General features: G+C 40.0%; 1 protein-coding gene across 1 annotated transcript; it reads right to left on the bottom strand.

Annotated features, from left to right (window-relative positions):
- Positions 1-360: 360 nt before the first annotated feature.
- rasl11a (RAS-like, family 11, member A) lies at positions 361-15968 on the bottom strand. The gene is made up of 8 exons (XM_026162575.1): positions 15281-15968; positions 12079-12135; positions 11880-11962; positions 4299-4339; positions 4086-4215; positions 3819-3894; positions 2402-2478; positions 361-1109 (listed from the first exon to the last, which is right to left on the bottom strand). Exons 1-8 carry the CDS (start codon positions 15435-15437, stop codon positions 963-965), a joined length of 768 nt encoding a protein of 255 aa, XP_026018360.1. The 5' UTR covers positions 15438-15968; the 3' UTR covers positions 361-962.
- Between the last annotated feature and the right edge of the window lie 2404 nt (positions 15969-18372).

Here is an 18372-nt window from a genome sequence, read left to right as displayed (position 1 = left end):
TATTTTAAATTTAAAAGGACAATTACAGTTTCAAGTTCAAGTAAATTAACTAAATAACAGATATTGCTTGAATACAAAACATGCTTGTGTGTTTTATTATTGACAGCATTGATCTTCCATAAATATCAGGAGTTTATTTTGTTACAAAAGGACTTCCTTCCTGTCATCAAATGCCAGCATTTGTCTCAGCTTATAGCCTTGAACGCCTGCCTCGTTGGGTCATTTCCTGTTTTAGTTCAGAACACCATGTCTCAGAGAGAAAGGAGACTCATATTTCATATATTTGGTTTCAGGAAACACTGAACTATGTCGTCATTCTCAACTGGATTGACCCCAGGATAGGAAAAAGAAACAAAACGATGTCTTTTGAGTAACATTTTATTCCCCAGTAAGTAAAAAACAAAACAAAACAATGAATATGTAACACAGTTGAGAGATGAAATAAGAGATGTTGAGTCATGTAAAACAAACCGGATAAATCTGATACGTCTTCGCTGTTTTTGGTATATTTAATTCACTTTGTTCACGATGTATTCATTGGCTTTTAACCGGAAAGAAATAAGACATAAACGTGTCAGAAAGTTCTGCTGCCTTTCATGACAAACATGCAAAGTTTCTGATACAACACAAGCTGTTTGTTTGGCCGTATCTGTCATTTCAGCTTTGGGCAGCGTCTTTGCTGTACTCGAGTCTGGAAAGAGGTCGTGTTGACCACAAGTTCCTTCCAGAAGAGCTCGCCTGCCAGAAAGGCTTTGTTTCATCCATCTGATCAGGACTCCTTGTGCTCTCGAGAAGCTTTGATCACCACACACACACCACACATGTCTTTTCATGCCAGTAATGGCTCCATATCTCCAAACATAAAACTCTTCTTGTGATTTTTTTTTTTCCCTTTGGCGTTTTAGCTTTTATTTCCGCCACGTGCCCGGCTGCAGGTTGTCATTTTTCAGCCCGTACTGCACTCAGATGGTCGTGGCTGATTTGACTTTGGAGGAGAGGACCTGCCTGAACCTCCTCTTCAGCTCCTGCATGTTGGGAGATTTGGGTCTGGCCAGGTGGAGTCCTCCTCTTCTCTTCTCCCCATTCCCTCCTCCCAGTGCCCGGATCACCTGCGGGACAGAAGACAGACAGACTTGTCAAAATGTAATCACATATGAGAACAAGTCAGTTTTGCTGCAATTTAAAACTGATGCCTGCTAAACTAATTCAAGTCAGTACTGGAAGAAAATTAAGTTTGAATGAATGTTTGAAATCAAATCTGGTTTATATTCCACTGGATTCAAACAAAGGCGTAGACTATGTTCAAATATGACAGAAGTTCAAACAGGTGTCCTGTTTTAAGATGACATTTAAGGGCTTATAATAATAAAATTGTTGTAAATATGTTTGCAGTTAACAGGAAACAAAAAAAAGGAATAAAGTTAAGTCTAAAAGTCTTTATTACTAAAGCTTATCAGGGAAACACAAAGATATTAGGCACTACAGAGAAGGTTTAGACTCTGTCGGCACACTTTCAGGAAAAGTGACACTTTTGTGGAGAACTGATTGGTCAGAAGGTTATATTTGCAGTTACCACGACGATATATTCCAGCAACAGGTGGGGTAAGCCTGAAGTTACCTGGCTGAATTAATGACGTTCCTCCACAGTAAGTGTAGAGGAACAGCACGTTGGCCATATAAGCTTGATACAATGTTAGTATTGTGTTTACTGCTTATTTTCACTCCCTTCAAAGGACTATTGCTGCTCAAAACACTGAAATATTTTCATGCATTCCTCATGTGACAATTAGCAGCACCCATACAGATCTCATATCCTGCAATCTGACAACCACTCTCCCAGACTCCATCAAAATTAAGTGAGTGTGACTTATATCACCACTACCACTTCCTCCCTTGTCATGTGAAATCTCTCAAGCGTTGTCTGTATTAGGAAAAAAAAACCTCATCCAAAAAATACACCATTAAAACCAAACTTTAAACTTAATGAAAGCTGGAACTGAAAACCAAAACAATGACCTGAAAGACTCAAAAAGCTACAGAGAACCGCAGATTTACACAATGATTCAACAAGCCAGCGTTTGGGAACCTACTCTCTGCAGCGCCACAAAAGGAAGCAGAAAGTCTAAACATACCCAAAATGAAACAAACCACTTGGGCAAAAATTACTCCACTAGAAAAAACAAATATACAAACCAGTCTATTACGGGCTTTTTGTGATCCTTTCTGGACCAACACATGGTTTTTCTGTGTTTTCTGTATTTATGGGCATCAAGGGGAAATGAAATCCATTTTCACAGAAAGCAGAAAGTCCCACATAGGTGGTTGGACTCAGAATACACCGATAGCTAAGTCAAATTCTAATATTTTGGACTAACAAATATCAGCAAAAACAAAGTCCCACCTCTTGACAGAGATGTAGGAAGGCAGCATGGACTCCTTCATGGTTTTCTCTGGCTGAGACCTCAAAGTAAACTCCTCCTGTGAGCAGAAGTAACATTCAGATTAGGGCCACTCTTATCTTTAGCACAGAAATGTAATTCATTAGATATCATGCAGTATATAGTTAAGATATATCACATACTGCATATACAGGATGGGCAACACTTACAGGTCTGAGAAGTTAAATCAATAAAGGGGTCAAGATTGTTATTCATGGTCATATTTTTATGACCATGAAATTATTTACATAAAACAAAACCTGTACTTAACAAGGTAAAGAACAGATTGGCTAAAAATAACTATAAAAAACTCTGAACTTAAACACTGAGTTTGTTTCTTAGTTTGTTAGCTTTTATTTACATTTATTCGACAGCATTTTGAGCCATTAGTTGTTATATTTCAGCTGTAGCTGCTACTTGTTTTTATAGTTTAATTAGTCCACTTTCTGTTGCCTCGTCCTGTAACCGGGTCATTGCAGCAGATTAGCAAGCAGTTTGCTAACTGTAGCATGGGAGATGGGTGGTCTCGTAGGGTGTCTTGCATTGAAATCTGCTGCAATGACCCGGTTACTGCGTTCACCAGATATCAACACAATTTCGATCCGCTCCTCACGTGTTAACCTCTTCGACATGTCAATGGCTGTGAACAAAGAGAAACTTGTAAATAACTCATGAAAGAATAAAGTTACGTTGAAACCAAGCACATCATTGTTTTTCTTGTGACATTACCAATAAGTTTGATGTGTCACATGGCCCTCTTCCTATTGAAAAAACAAAAGTTGTATCCAAGATGGCCGACTTCTAAATGGCCACCATGGTCACCACCCATCTTGAGGAGTTTGCCCCCTCACATATACTAATGTGCCACAAACAGGACTTTAATATCACCAACCATTCCCATGTTATTACGGTGTATCCATATAAATGGCCCACCCTGTAGATAGTGGAATGCAATGTTCTCGCAAAGTGATGGTGGCTGTAGCTCCAGAGGTAGAGCCGGACATTTACTAATCAGAAGGTTGGTGGTTTGATTCCGGCTGCTCCAGTCTGCATGCCAAAATATCATTGGGCAAGATATTAAACCCAGGCTGCTCTCTGATGCACTTGCGCATAGAAAAAGCATTTGTATGGATGGGTGAATAAAGCATGTTGTATGAAGTGTTCTGGTAGAGTAAAAGGAACCAGTCCATTTACTATTTAGTGGTAGGACATATTATGTGTTAAACATTTAGCCTTGTGATATATTTTATTGCTAGTAGAGGACATTTTTAAACACATTAATGCCCACAAACTGGAGTAGTCAGGCTTCTTTTTTGAAGAAATATCTCTTTTGATTAGTGGGCAAAGGTTTGGTGGTACAGAAGTAGAAGAAACTCCCACCTAATGAAGCTGCTAACGTCTCGCCTTCATCTGCAGGCACTTGTCGGGCTCGGAGCAGGTCACTTTTGTTGCCAACCTGCAGCAGATTACAGATTACACAACAGATTAGATTATAGGATTGGGGTTAGTAGGTGTCTGGTATTGTCTGGTCTGTCTTGCACTAAAGATTGAATGAACAGAAACAGAGACATTTTAAATAAAATAACTGAAGGAATATCACTAGGTTGTTGTTTTTTCCAGGTTGTTTCTAATGATCGCATAACTAACCAGTATAACCGGTATGTTTCCAGAGGGGTGTATACGTCTGACATGCTGGTACAGTGGCTGGATGGTTCTGTAGCTGTTGTGGTCTGTGATGGAGAAAACCAGCACATATCCATCTGCCCAGTAGATTGACCTGCAGGCCCAGTTATCATAGTGGAGGTTAGCATAGTGCACTGTGTTTAATTCAAATTCATATTCGTGTGTTTCCAGTCTTACCTGTTGATCTGCTCCTGACAGTACAGACCCTCGGCATCGTCCTGTAAAACACACAGTAACATTCTGTAGTTCTGCTAACGGGTACTAGAAAGGGGATCATATTCAAATCTAGAACTTAATTTGAAATTCTCCTTCACACGAAGTTCTGAATAATCAGGAACCATCGTATCTTGAAGAACTTGCAGTCCCACAACTTAGACATTCACATTACTCACTCTCTCATTACACATACATATAGGATCTTGGAGGTGGGCACGATACACGGAATCCAAGTTACCATCAGGGTGTACACCTCACCCCTGGCGTCGTTGCCCACCTCTCAATTTTAAATACACGTAGACATTGAGGGCCAGCAGGAGGGACCATGCGCTTACCTGCTGCTCTCTGGCAGGTAGCTCCATGCCCTCCTGGGTTTTAAATGCACCTTACAACACACATGCATCAACACTACAATGAGCGGGTGGAGGGAGGTTTGGAGTCTTCTCTCACCCCCATTCTCTCCGACCTGCTGGAGCGGGGGGGCTAAGAGGAGGAGTTGGCCGTCCGACTGCGGTCTGGAGTGTGGGGCCTCCCTGCTGCTGCGGAGTCGGGGCGGTCTGCCTCTCCCCACCGCAGGGAAAAGGGTAACACCACCTGGGTCTGGGTGCAGTTCCCCCCTCCAGGGGCAAGGGTACCTAGACCCGGTTCGTAAAGTACGCTTGGGGAGTGTGATCGTGTGTACAGCGTCTCTTCATGTTTGTCTCCACGTTGGTTGAGTGTGGAGTAAGTGCATATGAGAGCATGAGGGTGGGAATGGATGTTTGTATATGTGTGTGCCTGTATTTCTGTTTCTATATGTCAGGTTGGGTGTCAGGCGCCACCTCTCTGGGGACATCTGAGGCCCTCCAAGGTTTGGAGGCCTATCTCCCCCTACCACCACTTCCCCTGCCAGTGGCGGACTCCCTCAGACATCGGTGCGTTGGTGGTTCTTTGTGTCTGGGGATGGGCGTCCAGGTACACACCGGCTCACTCCTTGGCGGCCGCTTATCGGGGCCTGGAGCCTGGGGCTCGCTCGGGCCACTTCGGAGGTGGGGTGCCCCCGGCCTCTCGGCCTGGGGCTCGGTCACTCAGGCACAGCTGGCTGCCGGCGGAGCTCACGGGCGCGTCACTGCAACTCCCCCTGGTTCTGTTGATCTTATGTGCTGCACAATAATGTTTAACATTTAGTATTTACTGTCATATTCCCATATATCATTGTGATGTTGTTTATTCTATTACTCTTGTTCTCTTCTGCTTGCTTTTCTTTTTTCTTTCTCAGCAGGTGATCCAGGTGATTGATATATGCATTTTTTTTTCTGCCCGTTCTGTTGGTTTTTGTTTTTTGCCCTTCTCCCCCGTCCCTCTTCTCAGCTGTTTCTCTTTCCCTCTTTCTTTCTCCCCTTCTTTCCCCCAGTCAAGTCTATCCCGTATTCAGTAAGTGAAAATAAAATAAACAATAAAAGGTGAATTAAATGGACCATTATGGCAAGGCTGGGATGGTCAATTTGGTAAAGTAAATCCGTTGGGCATCTTTCTTTGCCTTTAGACAATAATTCTGATGGCAAAAGAGCCAAACGGGACAGGCAAAAAAATAAATAAATAAAGTAATGTGTTGTAACCCATGTGTATTTTTGATAGCTGAAAATGGTTGGAGTATTCCCCCATCACTAAATAAATAATTGGATAAATAAAATTGAAAAACCTAAAATCTCACAGTAAATTAAGTAGGAAAATCTCAGTTTTTTTAATTTAGATTTTTCTTTATTACATAATGGAACTACTATGAAGATGTTATAGAGCTAGTGAACAGTGACGTACGTGTGTGTGTGTGTGTGTGTGTGTGTGTGTGTGTGTGTAAATTAGACTAAAGTAGACTACATCAGATACAGACAGATGCATGTGACAAAAATTCCCTTATATTTTCCTTTTATGCTGGTCTGTTAAAAGAATAGAAATCTATTGACAGTACCAGTCTACCACATCTCCATCTCCTGAGAAATCCCAGGATGAGCTGAAGTAATCCCTTTCTCTGTTGGGGCTGTCCTTGGGTTGACTCCCAGTAGGATGGTCCCACAGTTCCTCTAAGGGGAGATATCTTAAAATCATCTTAATCAAAGGCTTTAATCATCCCAGCAGTTCCTTGAACACCCTTGAGTACCTCCACGTGACAACATTGGCCAGTCAGTGTCAGTAGTCAGATGTGCATGGTCACTTTGAAAAGCCTAGGCCAAAGGTTGGCAACTTTTGCTATCAAGAGACATATTTTTGAGGAATTGCTAGAAAGAAAGAAATCTGTATGGAGCCACAAAACATATTTGATCCCTACAATGAAGGTGACATAGCCTATTAAGACAAAATTAGCCTATTAACATTAGTATTAGGTGTAAATTTAATTACATGTAATTTTAATATTTTACCACATGTGATTACTCTGCAAAACAGAACTACAATAATGAAAATGATGGCACAATTGCGAGTTGCAGGAAAAAGTACCTGCTTTAGCATGTTTAAGCCTGCTTTGAAATAGAGTGGCTGTAAAGCTAGGCAGGCCACTTTGAGTCATGGCTGTGATTGCGCAAGTTAATTAGATTAAAATTACCCTGCTTTGATTAAAGCAAATAAACATATAAACAGACAAAACATTTAGCTGCATAACAGCTTGAAAATGCAACAACAACAATAAAGGCTACTTTCAATGTTGTGCAGCTAAGAAAAAAAAAGAAAAGAAAGAGAAGAAAGAGAAGAAAAAAAAAGAAAAAAAAGAAGAACTTGCAGTATCACGCAATCCTAGAGTAATAGAGAACTTCGCGCTCTAAGACTGCAGGCTTACTTCTCGTTGCTAGAGTTTCTATAAGTAGAATGGGAGGCAGTGGCTTTGTCTTTCAGTCTCCCCTACTGTGCATTTAGTTTTGCTGCTATAGATCCAGATTTCCCATCATAGACTGCTCCTTCAAGCCCCTTTTTTCCATTTGTCATTATTGCATGGCCTAAGTTTTGTATGTTTATGTTATCTCTCTTTTCTAATTTTATTCTTCAAATTCAAATTCAAATTCTATTTGTCACATACACAGTCATACACAGTACGATATGCAGTGAAATGCTTACACAACTGCTCGTGACCTTAAAAAAAAAACCAAAATTTAAAAAAAAGAAAAAGGAAAAGGCTATGAATAAGATAGGAAATAAATATGAAAAATTAAAAAGGGTAAATTTTACTAGGAAGGAATAAAATATAAATTAAGGTTAAAAATGAAATAACTGTACAACACAAATTAGAATGAAGGGTAAATTTAACTGGGAAAGAATAAGATAAAATATATAAATTAAAGTTGAAAATAAAATAACTGTACAACAAAATACACAATATAGAACTATATAAGAATGTATGAAGAAATCTAAATATAAATAAATATATACACAATAACAGCAGCTGTACAAGTATTAACTGGAAATGAAGAATGTAGTGACCAATGTTGTGCAGTGCAAATATGCTTAAAGTGATTTAAGTGATGAAGTGATAACAATGTCCAGAATGTCCAGTGTGTGTGTAAGAACCATATGTGTGGGTCAGTACTGTGTGGTGGTGTGATTGAGAGACCGTATCGCCTGCGGGAAGAAGCTCCTCCTCAGTCTCTCTGTGTTGGTCTTCAGGGAGCGGAAACGCTTTCCTGACCTCAACAGAGAGAACAGTCTGTTGTTGGGATGGCTGAGGTCCTTCACGATCTTCCTGGCCTTGGTCCAGCACCGCCTGCTGTAGATTGAGTGCAGGTCAGGGAGCTCGGAGCGGATGGTGCGCTCAGCTGATCGCACAACCCTCTGTAGAGCTTGTCTGTCCTGCATGGTGCTGTTCCCGAACCAGGTTAAGATGTTCCCCGTCAGGATGCTCTCTATGGTGCACGAGTAAAAGTTCCTGAGCACCTTGGAGGGCAGTTGGAAGTCTCTCAAGCGTCTGAGGTGGTAGAGACGCTGACGGGCCTTTTTCACCACGGTGTTGATGTGACAGGACCATGACAGGTCCTGCGTGATGTGAACTCCGAGGTATTTGAAGCTGTCCACTCTCTCCACTGGGCACTCGTTGATGACGGGGGTCTGGTAGTTCCTCTCCTGCTTAGTGCTGAAGTCCACTATCAGCTCCTTTATCTTACTGACGTTTAGAAGGAGGTTGTTCCTCTGGCACCAGTTCTCCAGATTCCTAATCTCCTTCAGGTAGGCCGTCTCGTTGTTATCAGAGATCAGGCCCACCACGACGGTGTCGTCAGCAAACTTGATGATGGTGGTGGAGCTGGTAGTGGCCACACAGTCATATGTGTACAAAGAGTACAGCAGGGGGCTCAGAACACACCCCTGGGGGGCTCCAGTGCTGAGAGTGGTGGAGGCTGAGACATGTCCGCCCATCCTTACTGCCTGTGGTCTGCCAGTTAGGAAGTTGGAGATCCACTGACACATAGATGAGCTGAGTCCCAGATGCTCCAGCTTGGTGGTGAGTGTGGAGGGAATTATGGTGTTAAATGCAGAGCTGTAGTCTATGAAGAGCATTTTAACATAATTCCCCCTTCTAGTGTCCAAGTGAGTGAGTGACGTGTGGAGGAGATGAGAGATGGCATCGTCTGTGGAACGATTTGGATGGTAAGCAAACTGTAGTGGGTCCAGTGTGTCTGGTAGTGAAGAAATGATGAAGTCTCTGACCAGGCGTTCAAAGCACTTCATCACTACTGAGGTGAGGGCTACAGGGCGATAGTCATTGAGAGAAGCAGGGTGGGGTTTCTTCGGGACAGGAACAATGATGGACTCTTTGAAGCATGTGGGGATCACCGACTGAGAGAAAGAGATGTTGAATATCTCAGTGAACACAGGAGCTAGCTGGTATGCGCAGTCTCTTAGGATACGACCTGGGATGCCGTCTGGTCCTGCTGCTTCTATACAGATACAGCCTCAAAAATATGCACTCACCCCCATTAATACTTGGTTAAAGGTCTCTAGCAAGTTGTATGTCAACCAGACACTTTTTGTCATCATCAACAAATTTGTGGCATAACTCTCTGGATTTCTGACCAATCTTCTTGGTAGAATTCGTAGAGTTCAGTTAAATTGGTTGGTTTGATGGCACAGACGCGGCTTTTAAGCATAATCCACAAAAATTGGTTTAGGTTGAGCTGTTGCAAGGCTGTTCCAGAAGTTTAATGCTAGCCTGCTTCATCCATCAAAACAAATTTTGATGTCTGTTTGGAATCATTGTTCTGCTCAGAGAATGAATTATATCCAAGTTTCAACCATCCAGTTGTTGATTTGTAATGAAGTTGAAGAACTTGGCGGTAGTCCTCCTCCGTTGTTATTTAATTTACTTTGTACAATGTCTCAGTACCATTGGTATTTGGGCAGCTGCAAATTTGTCCATGGCGATGTAAAACTCACTTGACTAAGGAGAGTGATGTTTGTGTTCCAGCAGTTCATGCCAGCCTTCATGGTCCCTCGTTTTTTTTCTGAACATCTGAACTAGTTTCCTGTCATTTGAGGATGATTGTTTGGATCTTTTTCCAGACCCTGGCAAAGTGTTGACACATCCAAATAACTTGTACTTATGTACAGTTGTTTGAATTGATGATCCTGGAATCTACAGTTGTTTAGAAATGGCTCCAAGAGACCTTCCCAACCTGTGAAAATCTATAATTCTTCTTAGATCTTGCTTGAACTCTCTCGTTGTTCTGACTGTTGCTCAGTCCAATGAGTGCTGTCAAACAAATCCTTTTTATGCTGACAAAGGGAAACAACTAGTTGTAGTCAATCATCACTAACAACAAGTTAAAAGGCCTTTGTCTTGTGAAGTTAGTCACATGAATGTTTGTATATATTTGAGAATGTGTGGTTCAGAGAAAGTCTACAATAAATTCAGATTTGTACACCTAGTTCTTGTTGTTTAAAGTCATTAAAAGACCAAAGTTACAGTGACATTCTTGCGTATGCTCATGATGACTGGATTTCTGAACACAACTGTAGGTGCTGCAGAATTGCATGCAACACGTCAGACCAAAAACAAAAAAATCATGCCCAACACAAACGAATATAACTATTTCACACCTGTGATGTTATGATTGTTTAAAACCCATCCATGATGATTTTCCTGTTCAAAGTGGCCAAGCACATAGTAATTGTACTAGAACGTTCATTTCCATGACTAATGCCTCATTGTGGACATGTGCCAGCTGTTTCTGACTTTGAACTCAATACATCAGACCACCCAATTTATTTTCTTATCTGAACTCTACCTACAAATTTACCAAGCAAAGTGTGTTTCCATTATTTGCTTTTTAAACACCACATTTTAGAAAACACCCAATTAAAGGTTACGAAAAAGCCCTTAACTGCTTGACCTCGACACACACATTCAACACTCATGCTTCTCTCACACGTCAGTTATTTCTGTCTAATCTCTGAGAGGTGGTCCGACCTGCCAGGAGAGACCTCCTTGCCCTGTTATCTCCCCCCGTGTAGGAAATGAGCAGCTCTGAAGGTTGGTTTTGTAAACAGGCCGTTGAGCAGGATAAGCTGTGTGGCACGTTGCACTCATTAAACTCATCATGTGTGAGGAGATTGTATTTGAAGTACTTCCTCAAACTTCAGTACTTTCCTAAAATGGCTTTGAGATAGCTTTTTTTTTTTTTTTTAAATGGGAATATTTGGGGACTTTGGGGAGTACGAATTTTACTAAATTAGGCAATGATGCAAGAAAGAGATATCCCTTTGGAACTTTTTAACCCCACAAATTAAAGCTAGCACAGTATCAGATTTTCACATCCAAATTATCACAGTCAAGGAAGTTCACAACGGCATATTATTGTTATATCTACAGGATATTTAAAAAAAAAAAAACGAAGGAAAAGAACAAATGTCAGTCGTGTTATTGGCAAATGAATCTAGAACTATGTGCACAGAGGCGAGTAACTCTAATCGTAATGGTACAAAAGCTTAGAAATAAAACAACACACTTTTAGGATATAATTGTATGTGCATCATCATCATCAGCTTTTTTCTGATTTGTTCCCCTTTATAAAACATTTGAAGAGAAGGTAGGCGAGGCTTTTGTACCTGAGATAGCCAAACAGTGGCCTCGGTAGCACGTGGAAGAACGATACACAGCCACAGCAGCCTCCCACCTCATAATCATGATAAGTGACAATAATTACGAACTAATCAATAACAGGTCTCAGTTAAAGCCAGTGCCCTAATTTCCTGATGGTGGCTTACTTATCTCCTATATTTCTGACCCCATCAAACTAACTCTAACTGATCTATGATCATTTATATTCTCAGTGCTTCCTTGTGGTGTGGTTAAAGGACATTTTGACACAAGATCTGAACAAAGATGTTTGCAGCAGTTTCCCAAAATATTCTTTTTTTTTTTCCAATTTTAACATCTAGAAATAGTTTGAATAACTTTCTAAATCAAGTCTGAAACCTGTCATATCAGCCGTCTGTATGTTTCAGTTATATTTTGGTACTTTCATGCAGTTAGCATAATGCAAGCTAATCTCCAGGATGACGACATGGCTACAGCCCCCTGTTTACCTGGAGAGCGACACAGGGTGTATCCTGGATCTGAAGCGACACTTCCTCACCCTCCAGCGTGACCTTTCGGGAGTAGAGTGCCCCTGCAGACACAGAGATTGAGGCGGATTGATGAATGGATCAACTTTTTTTTCTATAACAGTGGACTTTTACAGAGGGAACTCAGTCAGTGAGTACAGTCAGATGTGCAGAAACTCACCTGTGTTTGCTTCATAATCACCAATGAACCTCTTGGTCAGAAACCTAACAATCAAAGCTAAAAAGAAACAAAAAGAAAAATTAGAGATGCAAAAGAAGAATAAAAAGTAACAAGAAGAATGAGCACAGAGTTTGTAGGGCAGAATCCAAACCTCTGTTACAGAAAAATCAAATGCCCTGCAGTAACCTTCTGATCTATTTAACACTTTCCCCGAGCACTGCTACATAAGTTTGATTTTCAAGACTTTAGTATCTAAACAAAAGAGTCCAAAAGTCTCAAGGGAGAAATGATTCACCAATACTCAGAATTTGAATCATCTTCTATTGGTAAATGATTGCCTCATCCACCTCTGGGTGTTTGGATTCTGAACACTGTTTTTCTAACTTTCAGTCTTTTGGGAGTGGGAGTTTGGCTTAATATATCTATTTGGATACCACCCCATTCACTCCATCAAAGGAGAGGTTTATCTTTCTGTAGGCTACCAACAGATGATACCATGAATAATACATATAAAAAGGTCACTGGAGTGATTCAGTGACTGGATTTAAAACAATAAAGGACTCACAACAGATATAAGCAACATAATAATGGTCCACATGCCTCAAGAGATAACTTGTAGCTTCATATTAACAACTATTGTTCTTATTTCAGATAAAGGCATGAAATTAAAGGACCAATACTAATCAAAAGGTTCAAACTGAAAGCTTTATTAGTTTGTGTGTGCATTGATGCTTTGCTCAGAGAAACTGAAAAAAGAAAAAAAAAAGTGCAGAGGTCCATCTCAGAGTCCAACATTTATGCCAACTGAGGCATGTAAAGTATTGACAGTACAATTAGAAAAAGACTGAACGAGTACGGAGGGTTTGGAAGGGTTAAAGGAAGAAAGTGTCTTCTCTCTAAAAAGAACGTGGCAGCACGGCTTTGGCTTGCAAAGTTTCTTCAGAAAACCAAAAACAAAGTCCTTTGGACAGGCGAGATCAAAGTTTAGGTGTTTGACCATAATGCACAGAACCACGTCTGGAGAAAGCCAAACACAGCATATCAGCACAAACATCCCATTACAGCTGTCAAGTGCGATGATTTGCGCTTGTTTTGCAGCCACAGGACCACTGAGTAAATCATGACTCCTCTGTATACCAAAGGGTCAAATGTGAGGACATCTGGTCCACAGCTAAAGCTTGGGCAAAATTAGGTCACGCAACAGCAAATCTACAACAGAATGGCTGAAAAAGAAAATAAAGCAAAGTCCAGACCTCAACCTGGCAGAAATGCTGTGATGAGACCTTAAGAGAGCTGTGCATGAACGAATCCTTGCAGAGAAGAGTCAGTCACAATTCTTCCAGTTGGAGAAATAAAGTCAACAAACAATAACTTTGTGTTATTGCTGCTAAATGCTACAAGCTATTAAATCATGCAGTCTACTTTTTTTTCCACAGGCATGCAGAAACTCCTATGAAACTGTTTTTCACACGACTGCATTTGTATTAATGCATGTGTGAATTTGTTCTTCTACACCCAGTGCTGCCATAACCATGTAAAAACTTCTTCGACTTCTAGAGCATCCATGTGCTGTCTGATAAAAGGTTAAATGAATAGGCTGCAGTATAAACTTTAACTACATTTTGATATTTTAAAAAACATTGAAAGTATTGAGCCATGAGCCATTGGAGCACCCACAAATCCTGGTTCCTATATTTCCCATAATGCAACCATTGCATCTTACATTACGCCTTTTGTGTCAGGTAAAATGTTTTTGTCTTTTAACACCACAACTGTGGTTCATGACACCGATGCATCATAAAAGTGCAAGTCATAAACTCAAGTTAAGGCTCCCTTGGTGATATCACAGCAGCATCATTAGGGTGCATCATGTGGGCCACAACTACTTTGAATGTTTACTACTAACTGATGAACTGATCATTTCTGTGGGAATCTTTTAGCTCTTCCTTTGCTTTCTGCAGCCTTCTCGCTCTCATGTTCCAATCTGAGCTTTATTATAACTGTAGCTCAGTCTCTTACCTCCAGTGAGATAAATGAGCCTCTTGTACTAAAGCTTACTCTCTGCTGCTCCCCTGGCTGATCTGTTTAGTCTGTTACTGAGAGCCAGTGCTGCACTTTCTGACTGCAGGGCATCAAATGTATTTTGAGAAGCCGCCGTATGCTTAAAGATTCCTGAAATCTAAAATAAAACAATCGAACAGAAGCTGCCATTTATAGTCTTTCCTTTCCTCTTGTTGGATACTTTTATTCTGAAGGGTCCCACTCAGGTAGTTACATTATAGCAATAAGTAGCTACATTTACTTATAAGACTATACTCAATGCCAATATTAAGCTGTTTTGATAGGTTACTTGGAGTGGATAAGATATCCAAATTACTCCCCATTTTTGACTTTTCAAAATAAGAGTTTGAACGCAGAACCAAGCACTACTTCCTAAAATATATTTTACATTTTTTTAAACTAATCTTAAAATAAATAGATAAACATGGCTTCATTAACTGATGCAAATGAATAAATACATCGATAGTGGTATATATATTTTCTATGTTTATTTTGATTACGCCCTCTGTTAATGCCATTAACATGCCAGGCAATGCAAATGAATATTAGAGTGTGTGCCTAAATCTGGCACACACATATTTCTCCATATAATGGGTTCTTATGTTAATTAGTACCTCATGCACTTTTAACATAAAAATAAAAATACATTTGCCTAGCATGCACTAAAATCTTTGCTGCTCATCAGTTGTTTTTGTCCAAAATGCTTGAGTAAAGTTATCAGTGCATGGCTTTTAATTGTCAATAAATACTTTTTGATTCGTATAGTTTCTGTGAAATTATTTAGATACTTCAACTACAACTTGATATACTCATTAAGAGCCGTTAAAGTGGACGGAAACGAGTTAAATTGATCATGTAAACAATGGGATTTGTCGCCCCCTGGCAATCATTACCGGTATGCATTTTCGGCAGGCATTTGCAAATATTTCTACCTTAATTAATCAGGATATTTTAATTAGAACGGACCATGCAGGATTGTTCATAGTCGTCATGTTAAAATCCAAGCCACAGTTTTCCCAGAGTAGTTCCCCACAACGCCTCAAATCAGCTTTAGTTCCCGTGCAAAACTTCCCGCATTCATTTGAATCCTAATTTCACAATTCAACCTGTATAACCCCCCCCCCTCCATTCCTCCCCGTACCGGTTTTCCCGACGTTGCTCGCTCCCAGCACCACAATCTTCACCGTCTTGTTGGGCACGCAGTCCAGCAGGGGGTACTCCGGTATGGGGACCAGCAGAAAGTTGCCAGACCCGCTGCTGTTCATGGTTCCCGGTGCAGGGTCGCCAGTCAGCCGCATTTAGCTCCCCTCTGCCCTCTGCTCAGCCCTGCTCTCACTAGAAAAATAAAAAACAAATCCCTGGACCCAGAGAGGGGAAAAATTACTCCAGCGCGCACATAATATATCTGTAGAGAGGACACCGGACCTCCTGAGGTAGCCTGTGGATTATTCACGCTTCTAGCAGCTTTAAACGTGTTGTGAAATTATCATAGAAAAACTATTTTATCCGGGGAAAAAAATCCAAATTATCTTCCAAGTATCCCAGTTCAAAGTTTTCCTCCACTGAGTGAAAAGCTTCGTGGATCCTTTTCACTCACTTCACAAACAGGCATCCCTGCCCTCTTTTGACGCCTGAAACAAATAAAAAAGAGAAAAGGATTCCGATCCGCAGCGATTCCAAATGCCTCTGACTGAGAGCAGAAAGAGGCAGAGAGGGAGGGATGTAGACTTTGAACCGTCCCCTATAATATTCCCGTGAGACCGGTCTAAATCGAGCTCCACTTCCCGGTCTGGAATCAGACATCCTGAAGCTTCTGGGAGCTGATAAAACACGTGATTAGTAAGTAACGAAGCTGCAAAACAAACACGCAGAGCAAGACGAGGCCCTGTGAGCCAAATACTAATATTAATAATAAAAATGTCTCCTTAGCTCATTCACACGTTCTGTGCTTTCATTGTGTTGGAAGACCATTTCTGTATTAATCACGTGACCTTTCCAAGGAGATTTTATTTTTTAACATTTTTGATTTGCACAGATAGACAGATTCAGTTGTAGAACAAAGTTTTGATCGGCATTTTCTCCATTTTAAAAATGTTATGTATTCATTTATTCATGAGAATTTTTAAGCCCTTTACTGTTCACCTGTTTGTTCTTCCATCTTCCCAGAGACTTTATTTTTGCCATTGTTTGCCATATATTTTATCTTCATAGTTGAGTCCAAAATCAAAACCCACTTGCCACCAAGGTGTTACTAATAAACAAATAACCGAGTGAAATGTTTTCTAGGAACCCAAACAAAAAATGTAAAATGTAAAAGTTTTGTAAAAGACATTTTATCAGGTTTAAAACTCATGTAAATACAGCAAAAAGTCAAGAGTTTATCTTAAAATTATTGTAATTTCGGTTCACACCCCTGTCGTAGATTAAAAAAAAAACATTTTAATACATTTTTGATTGTTAAAGATAGTCGCCATCACATTGAACACTCATTCAGTTTCACACAAGACTTTCAGAAGCTTTTAAAAATGTAAAAATGTACTTTGCCCAACTTTACAATGGTTACACGTGTTTATTTTGTTTGTAATTTCAATATTTCTTTTTAAATCTTTGCGTAAATATACAATTGACGTGATAATTTAAGCTATTAAAAATGCAATAGCTAAGAAAAAGGCTTTTACGATTGTCTGTTTAAAATAGATGTAATACTTTTATTTATAGATTAAGACATAACTGTGACAAATAACTACTCAGAACCACAGAAATGTTTTAATAATATTTTTGATTTTGAAAAGGGTTGAAAATAAGTGCTCGTATTAGATGCTAGCAGTGGAATGTAATGAAAGGCATTTTATTTCATTTTAAACAAAAAACAACCCACACGCTTTTTATTCCTCCAGCGGTTCTGACACAGGAAGCACCGCCCGCCAAATACAGCCTCATGCACAGAATCCAACTAACTTCAGTCCGTCTGAGTTGTGAGTAGGCGACCCTCCCTCTCAGCTTCCCCGAGTGGACGGCAGCGAAGTCAGACGGCGACACTAGAACCGGAAAACCACGGGTGTTTAACCTTCAAAATAAAATAAGAGTGTCAGTAGATTAACTCCTGACAGGATTTTAGTTTTCTTGAGTTGTGAGAAATAATTAGTGTAACTACAATATAAGTTAGTTAACTTGTCTAATTATGTGATTGCATCAAGTTTTGCAAATTTGTTATTCACACATCACTGTTTCAACAGTCGGGACCAAAATTTTAACAAAGAAACACAAACTAACTGGAAACCATAAAACAGCTCCACAACATGATTTTGTCTGCAAGCCTCTCCTTCGTCACTCTCCAAGCCCTCATCCAGATCACTCATTATAGTTCAGTATAGATTTTACAAGTCCACCCTTAAATCACTCTTTATCAAGCTCTTGGTGTAACTATAGTCTGTTTTACGACTTTCATTTTTGGTCTCATTTAAGTCTTCTCTTTCATATTCTAGTTTTTTTTTTTTTAATTATTATTCATTTAATAATCAGGATACCTGTGTGAGACAATGTGGGTCAGATGTTATATATTACCAAAACAAACACAAAGTATCCAGAAAATATGAAAAAGTCAAATGTGGCGTATTAGATTTTAGTGGAATTTTTTTCAACTTCTATAAAAAATATCTACTGATGTTGATGCCAGCGGTAAGAGGAGAACAGCCAGACTGCTTCGAGCTGATAATAATGCATAGTAACTCAAGTACCTGTTCATTACAGCCAAAGTATGCAGAAGAGCATCTCTGAACAGCAGCAGAAGACCACACCAGGTGTTACCTTGTCTGATAAATCTCGATGACTGTTGCCATATTTGGATGGTAGCGTCAGAATTTGGTGTAAAGAACATGAAAGCATGGATCCATCCTGCCTTGTGTTAACAGTTCAACCTGGTGATGTGGGTTTAATAGTGTAGCAGGATATTTTCTTGTCACACTTTAGCACCAACTAACAACCATTTAAACACCACAGCCTATCTGAGTGAATCCAACATAAATTTACATTTGTGCATGCAACTCTTGTTTTTAGAAGTCAGGGAAGCTGGAGTGCCCTGATATTATTATGAATGCAATTTGCACTAGTATCTAGCACAATCTCAGTCTTACTATTCTATTTGTTTTTATTATAAATACAATTTTCGCTCCCTCTCACAGCATAAAGCCCCTGCTATGTACCTGTGGCACTCTTACTTTTACTAACTATGGT

The sequence above is a fragment of the Astatotilapia calliptera genome, chromosome 3 (assembly GCF_900246225.1).
Source record: "Astatotilapia calliptera chromosome 3, fAstCal1.2, whole genome shotgun sequence".
Taxonomy (NCBI): Eukaryota; Metazoa; Chordata; class Actinopteri; order Cichliformes; family Cichlidae; genus Astatotilapia; species Astatotilapia calliptera.
The sequence above is the reverse complement of the archived record's forward strand: the minus strand, read 5'-3'. Positions and strand labels throughout refer to the sequence as shown.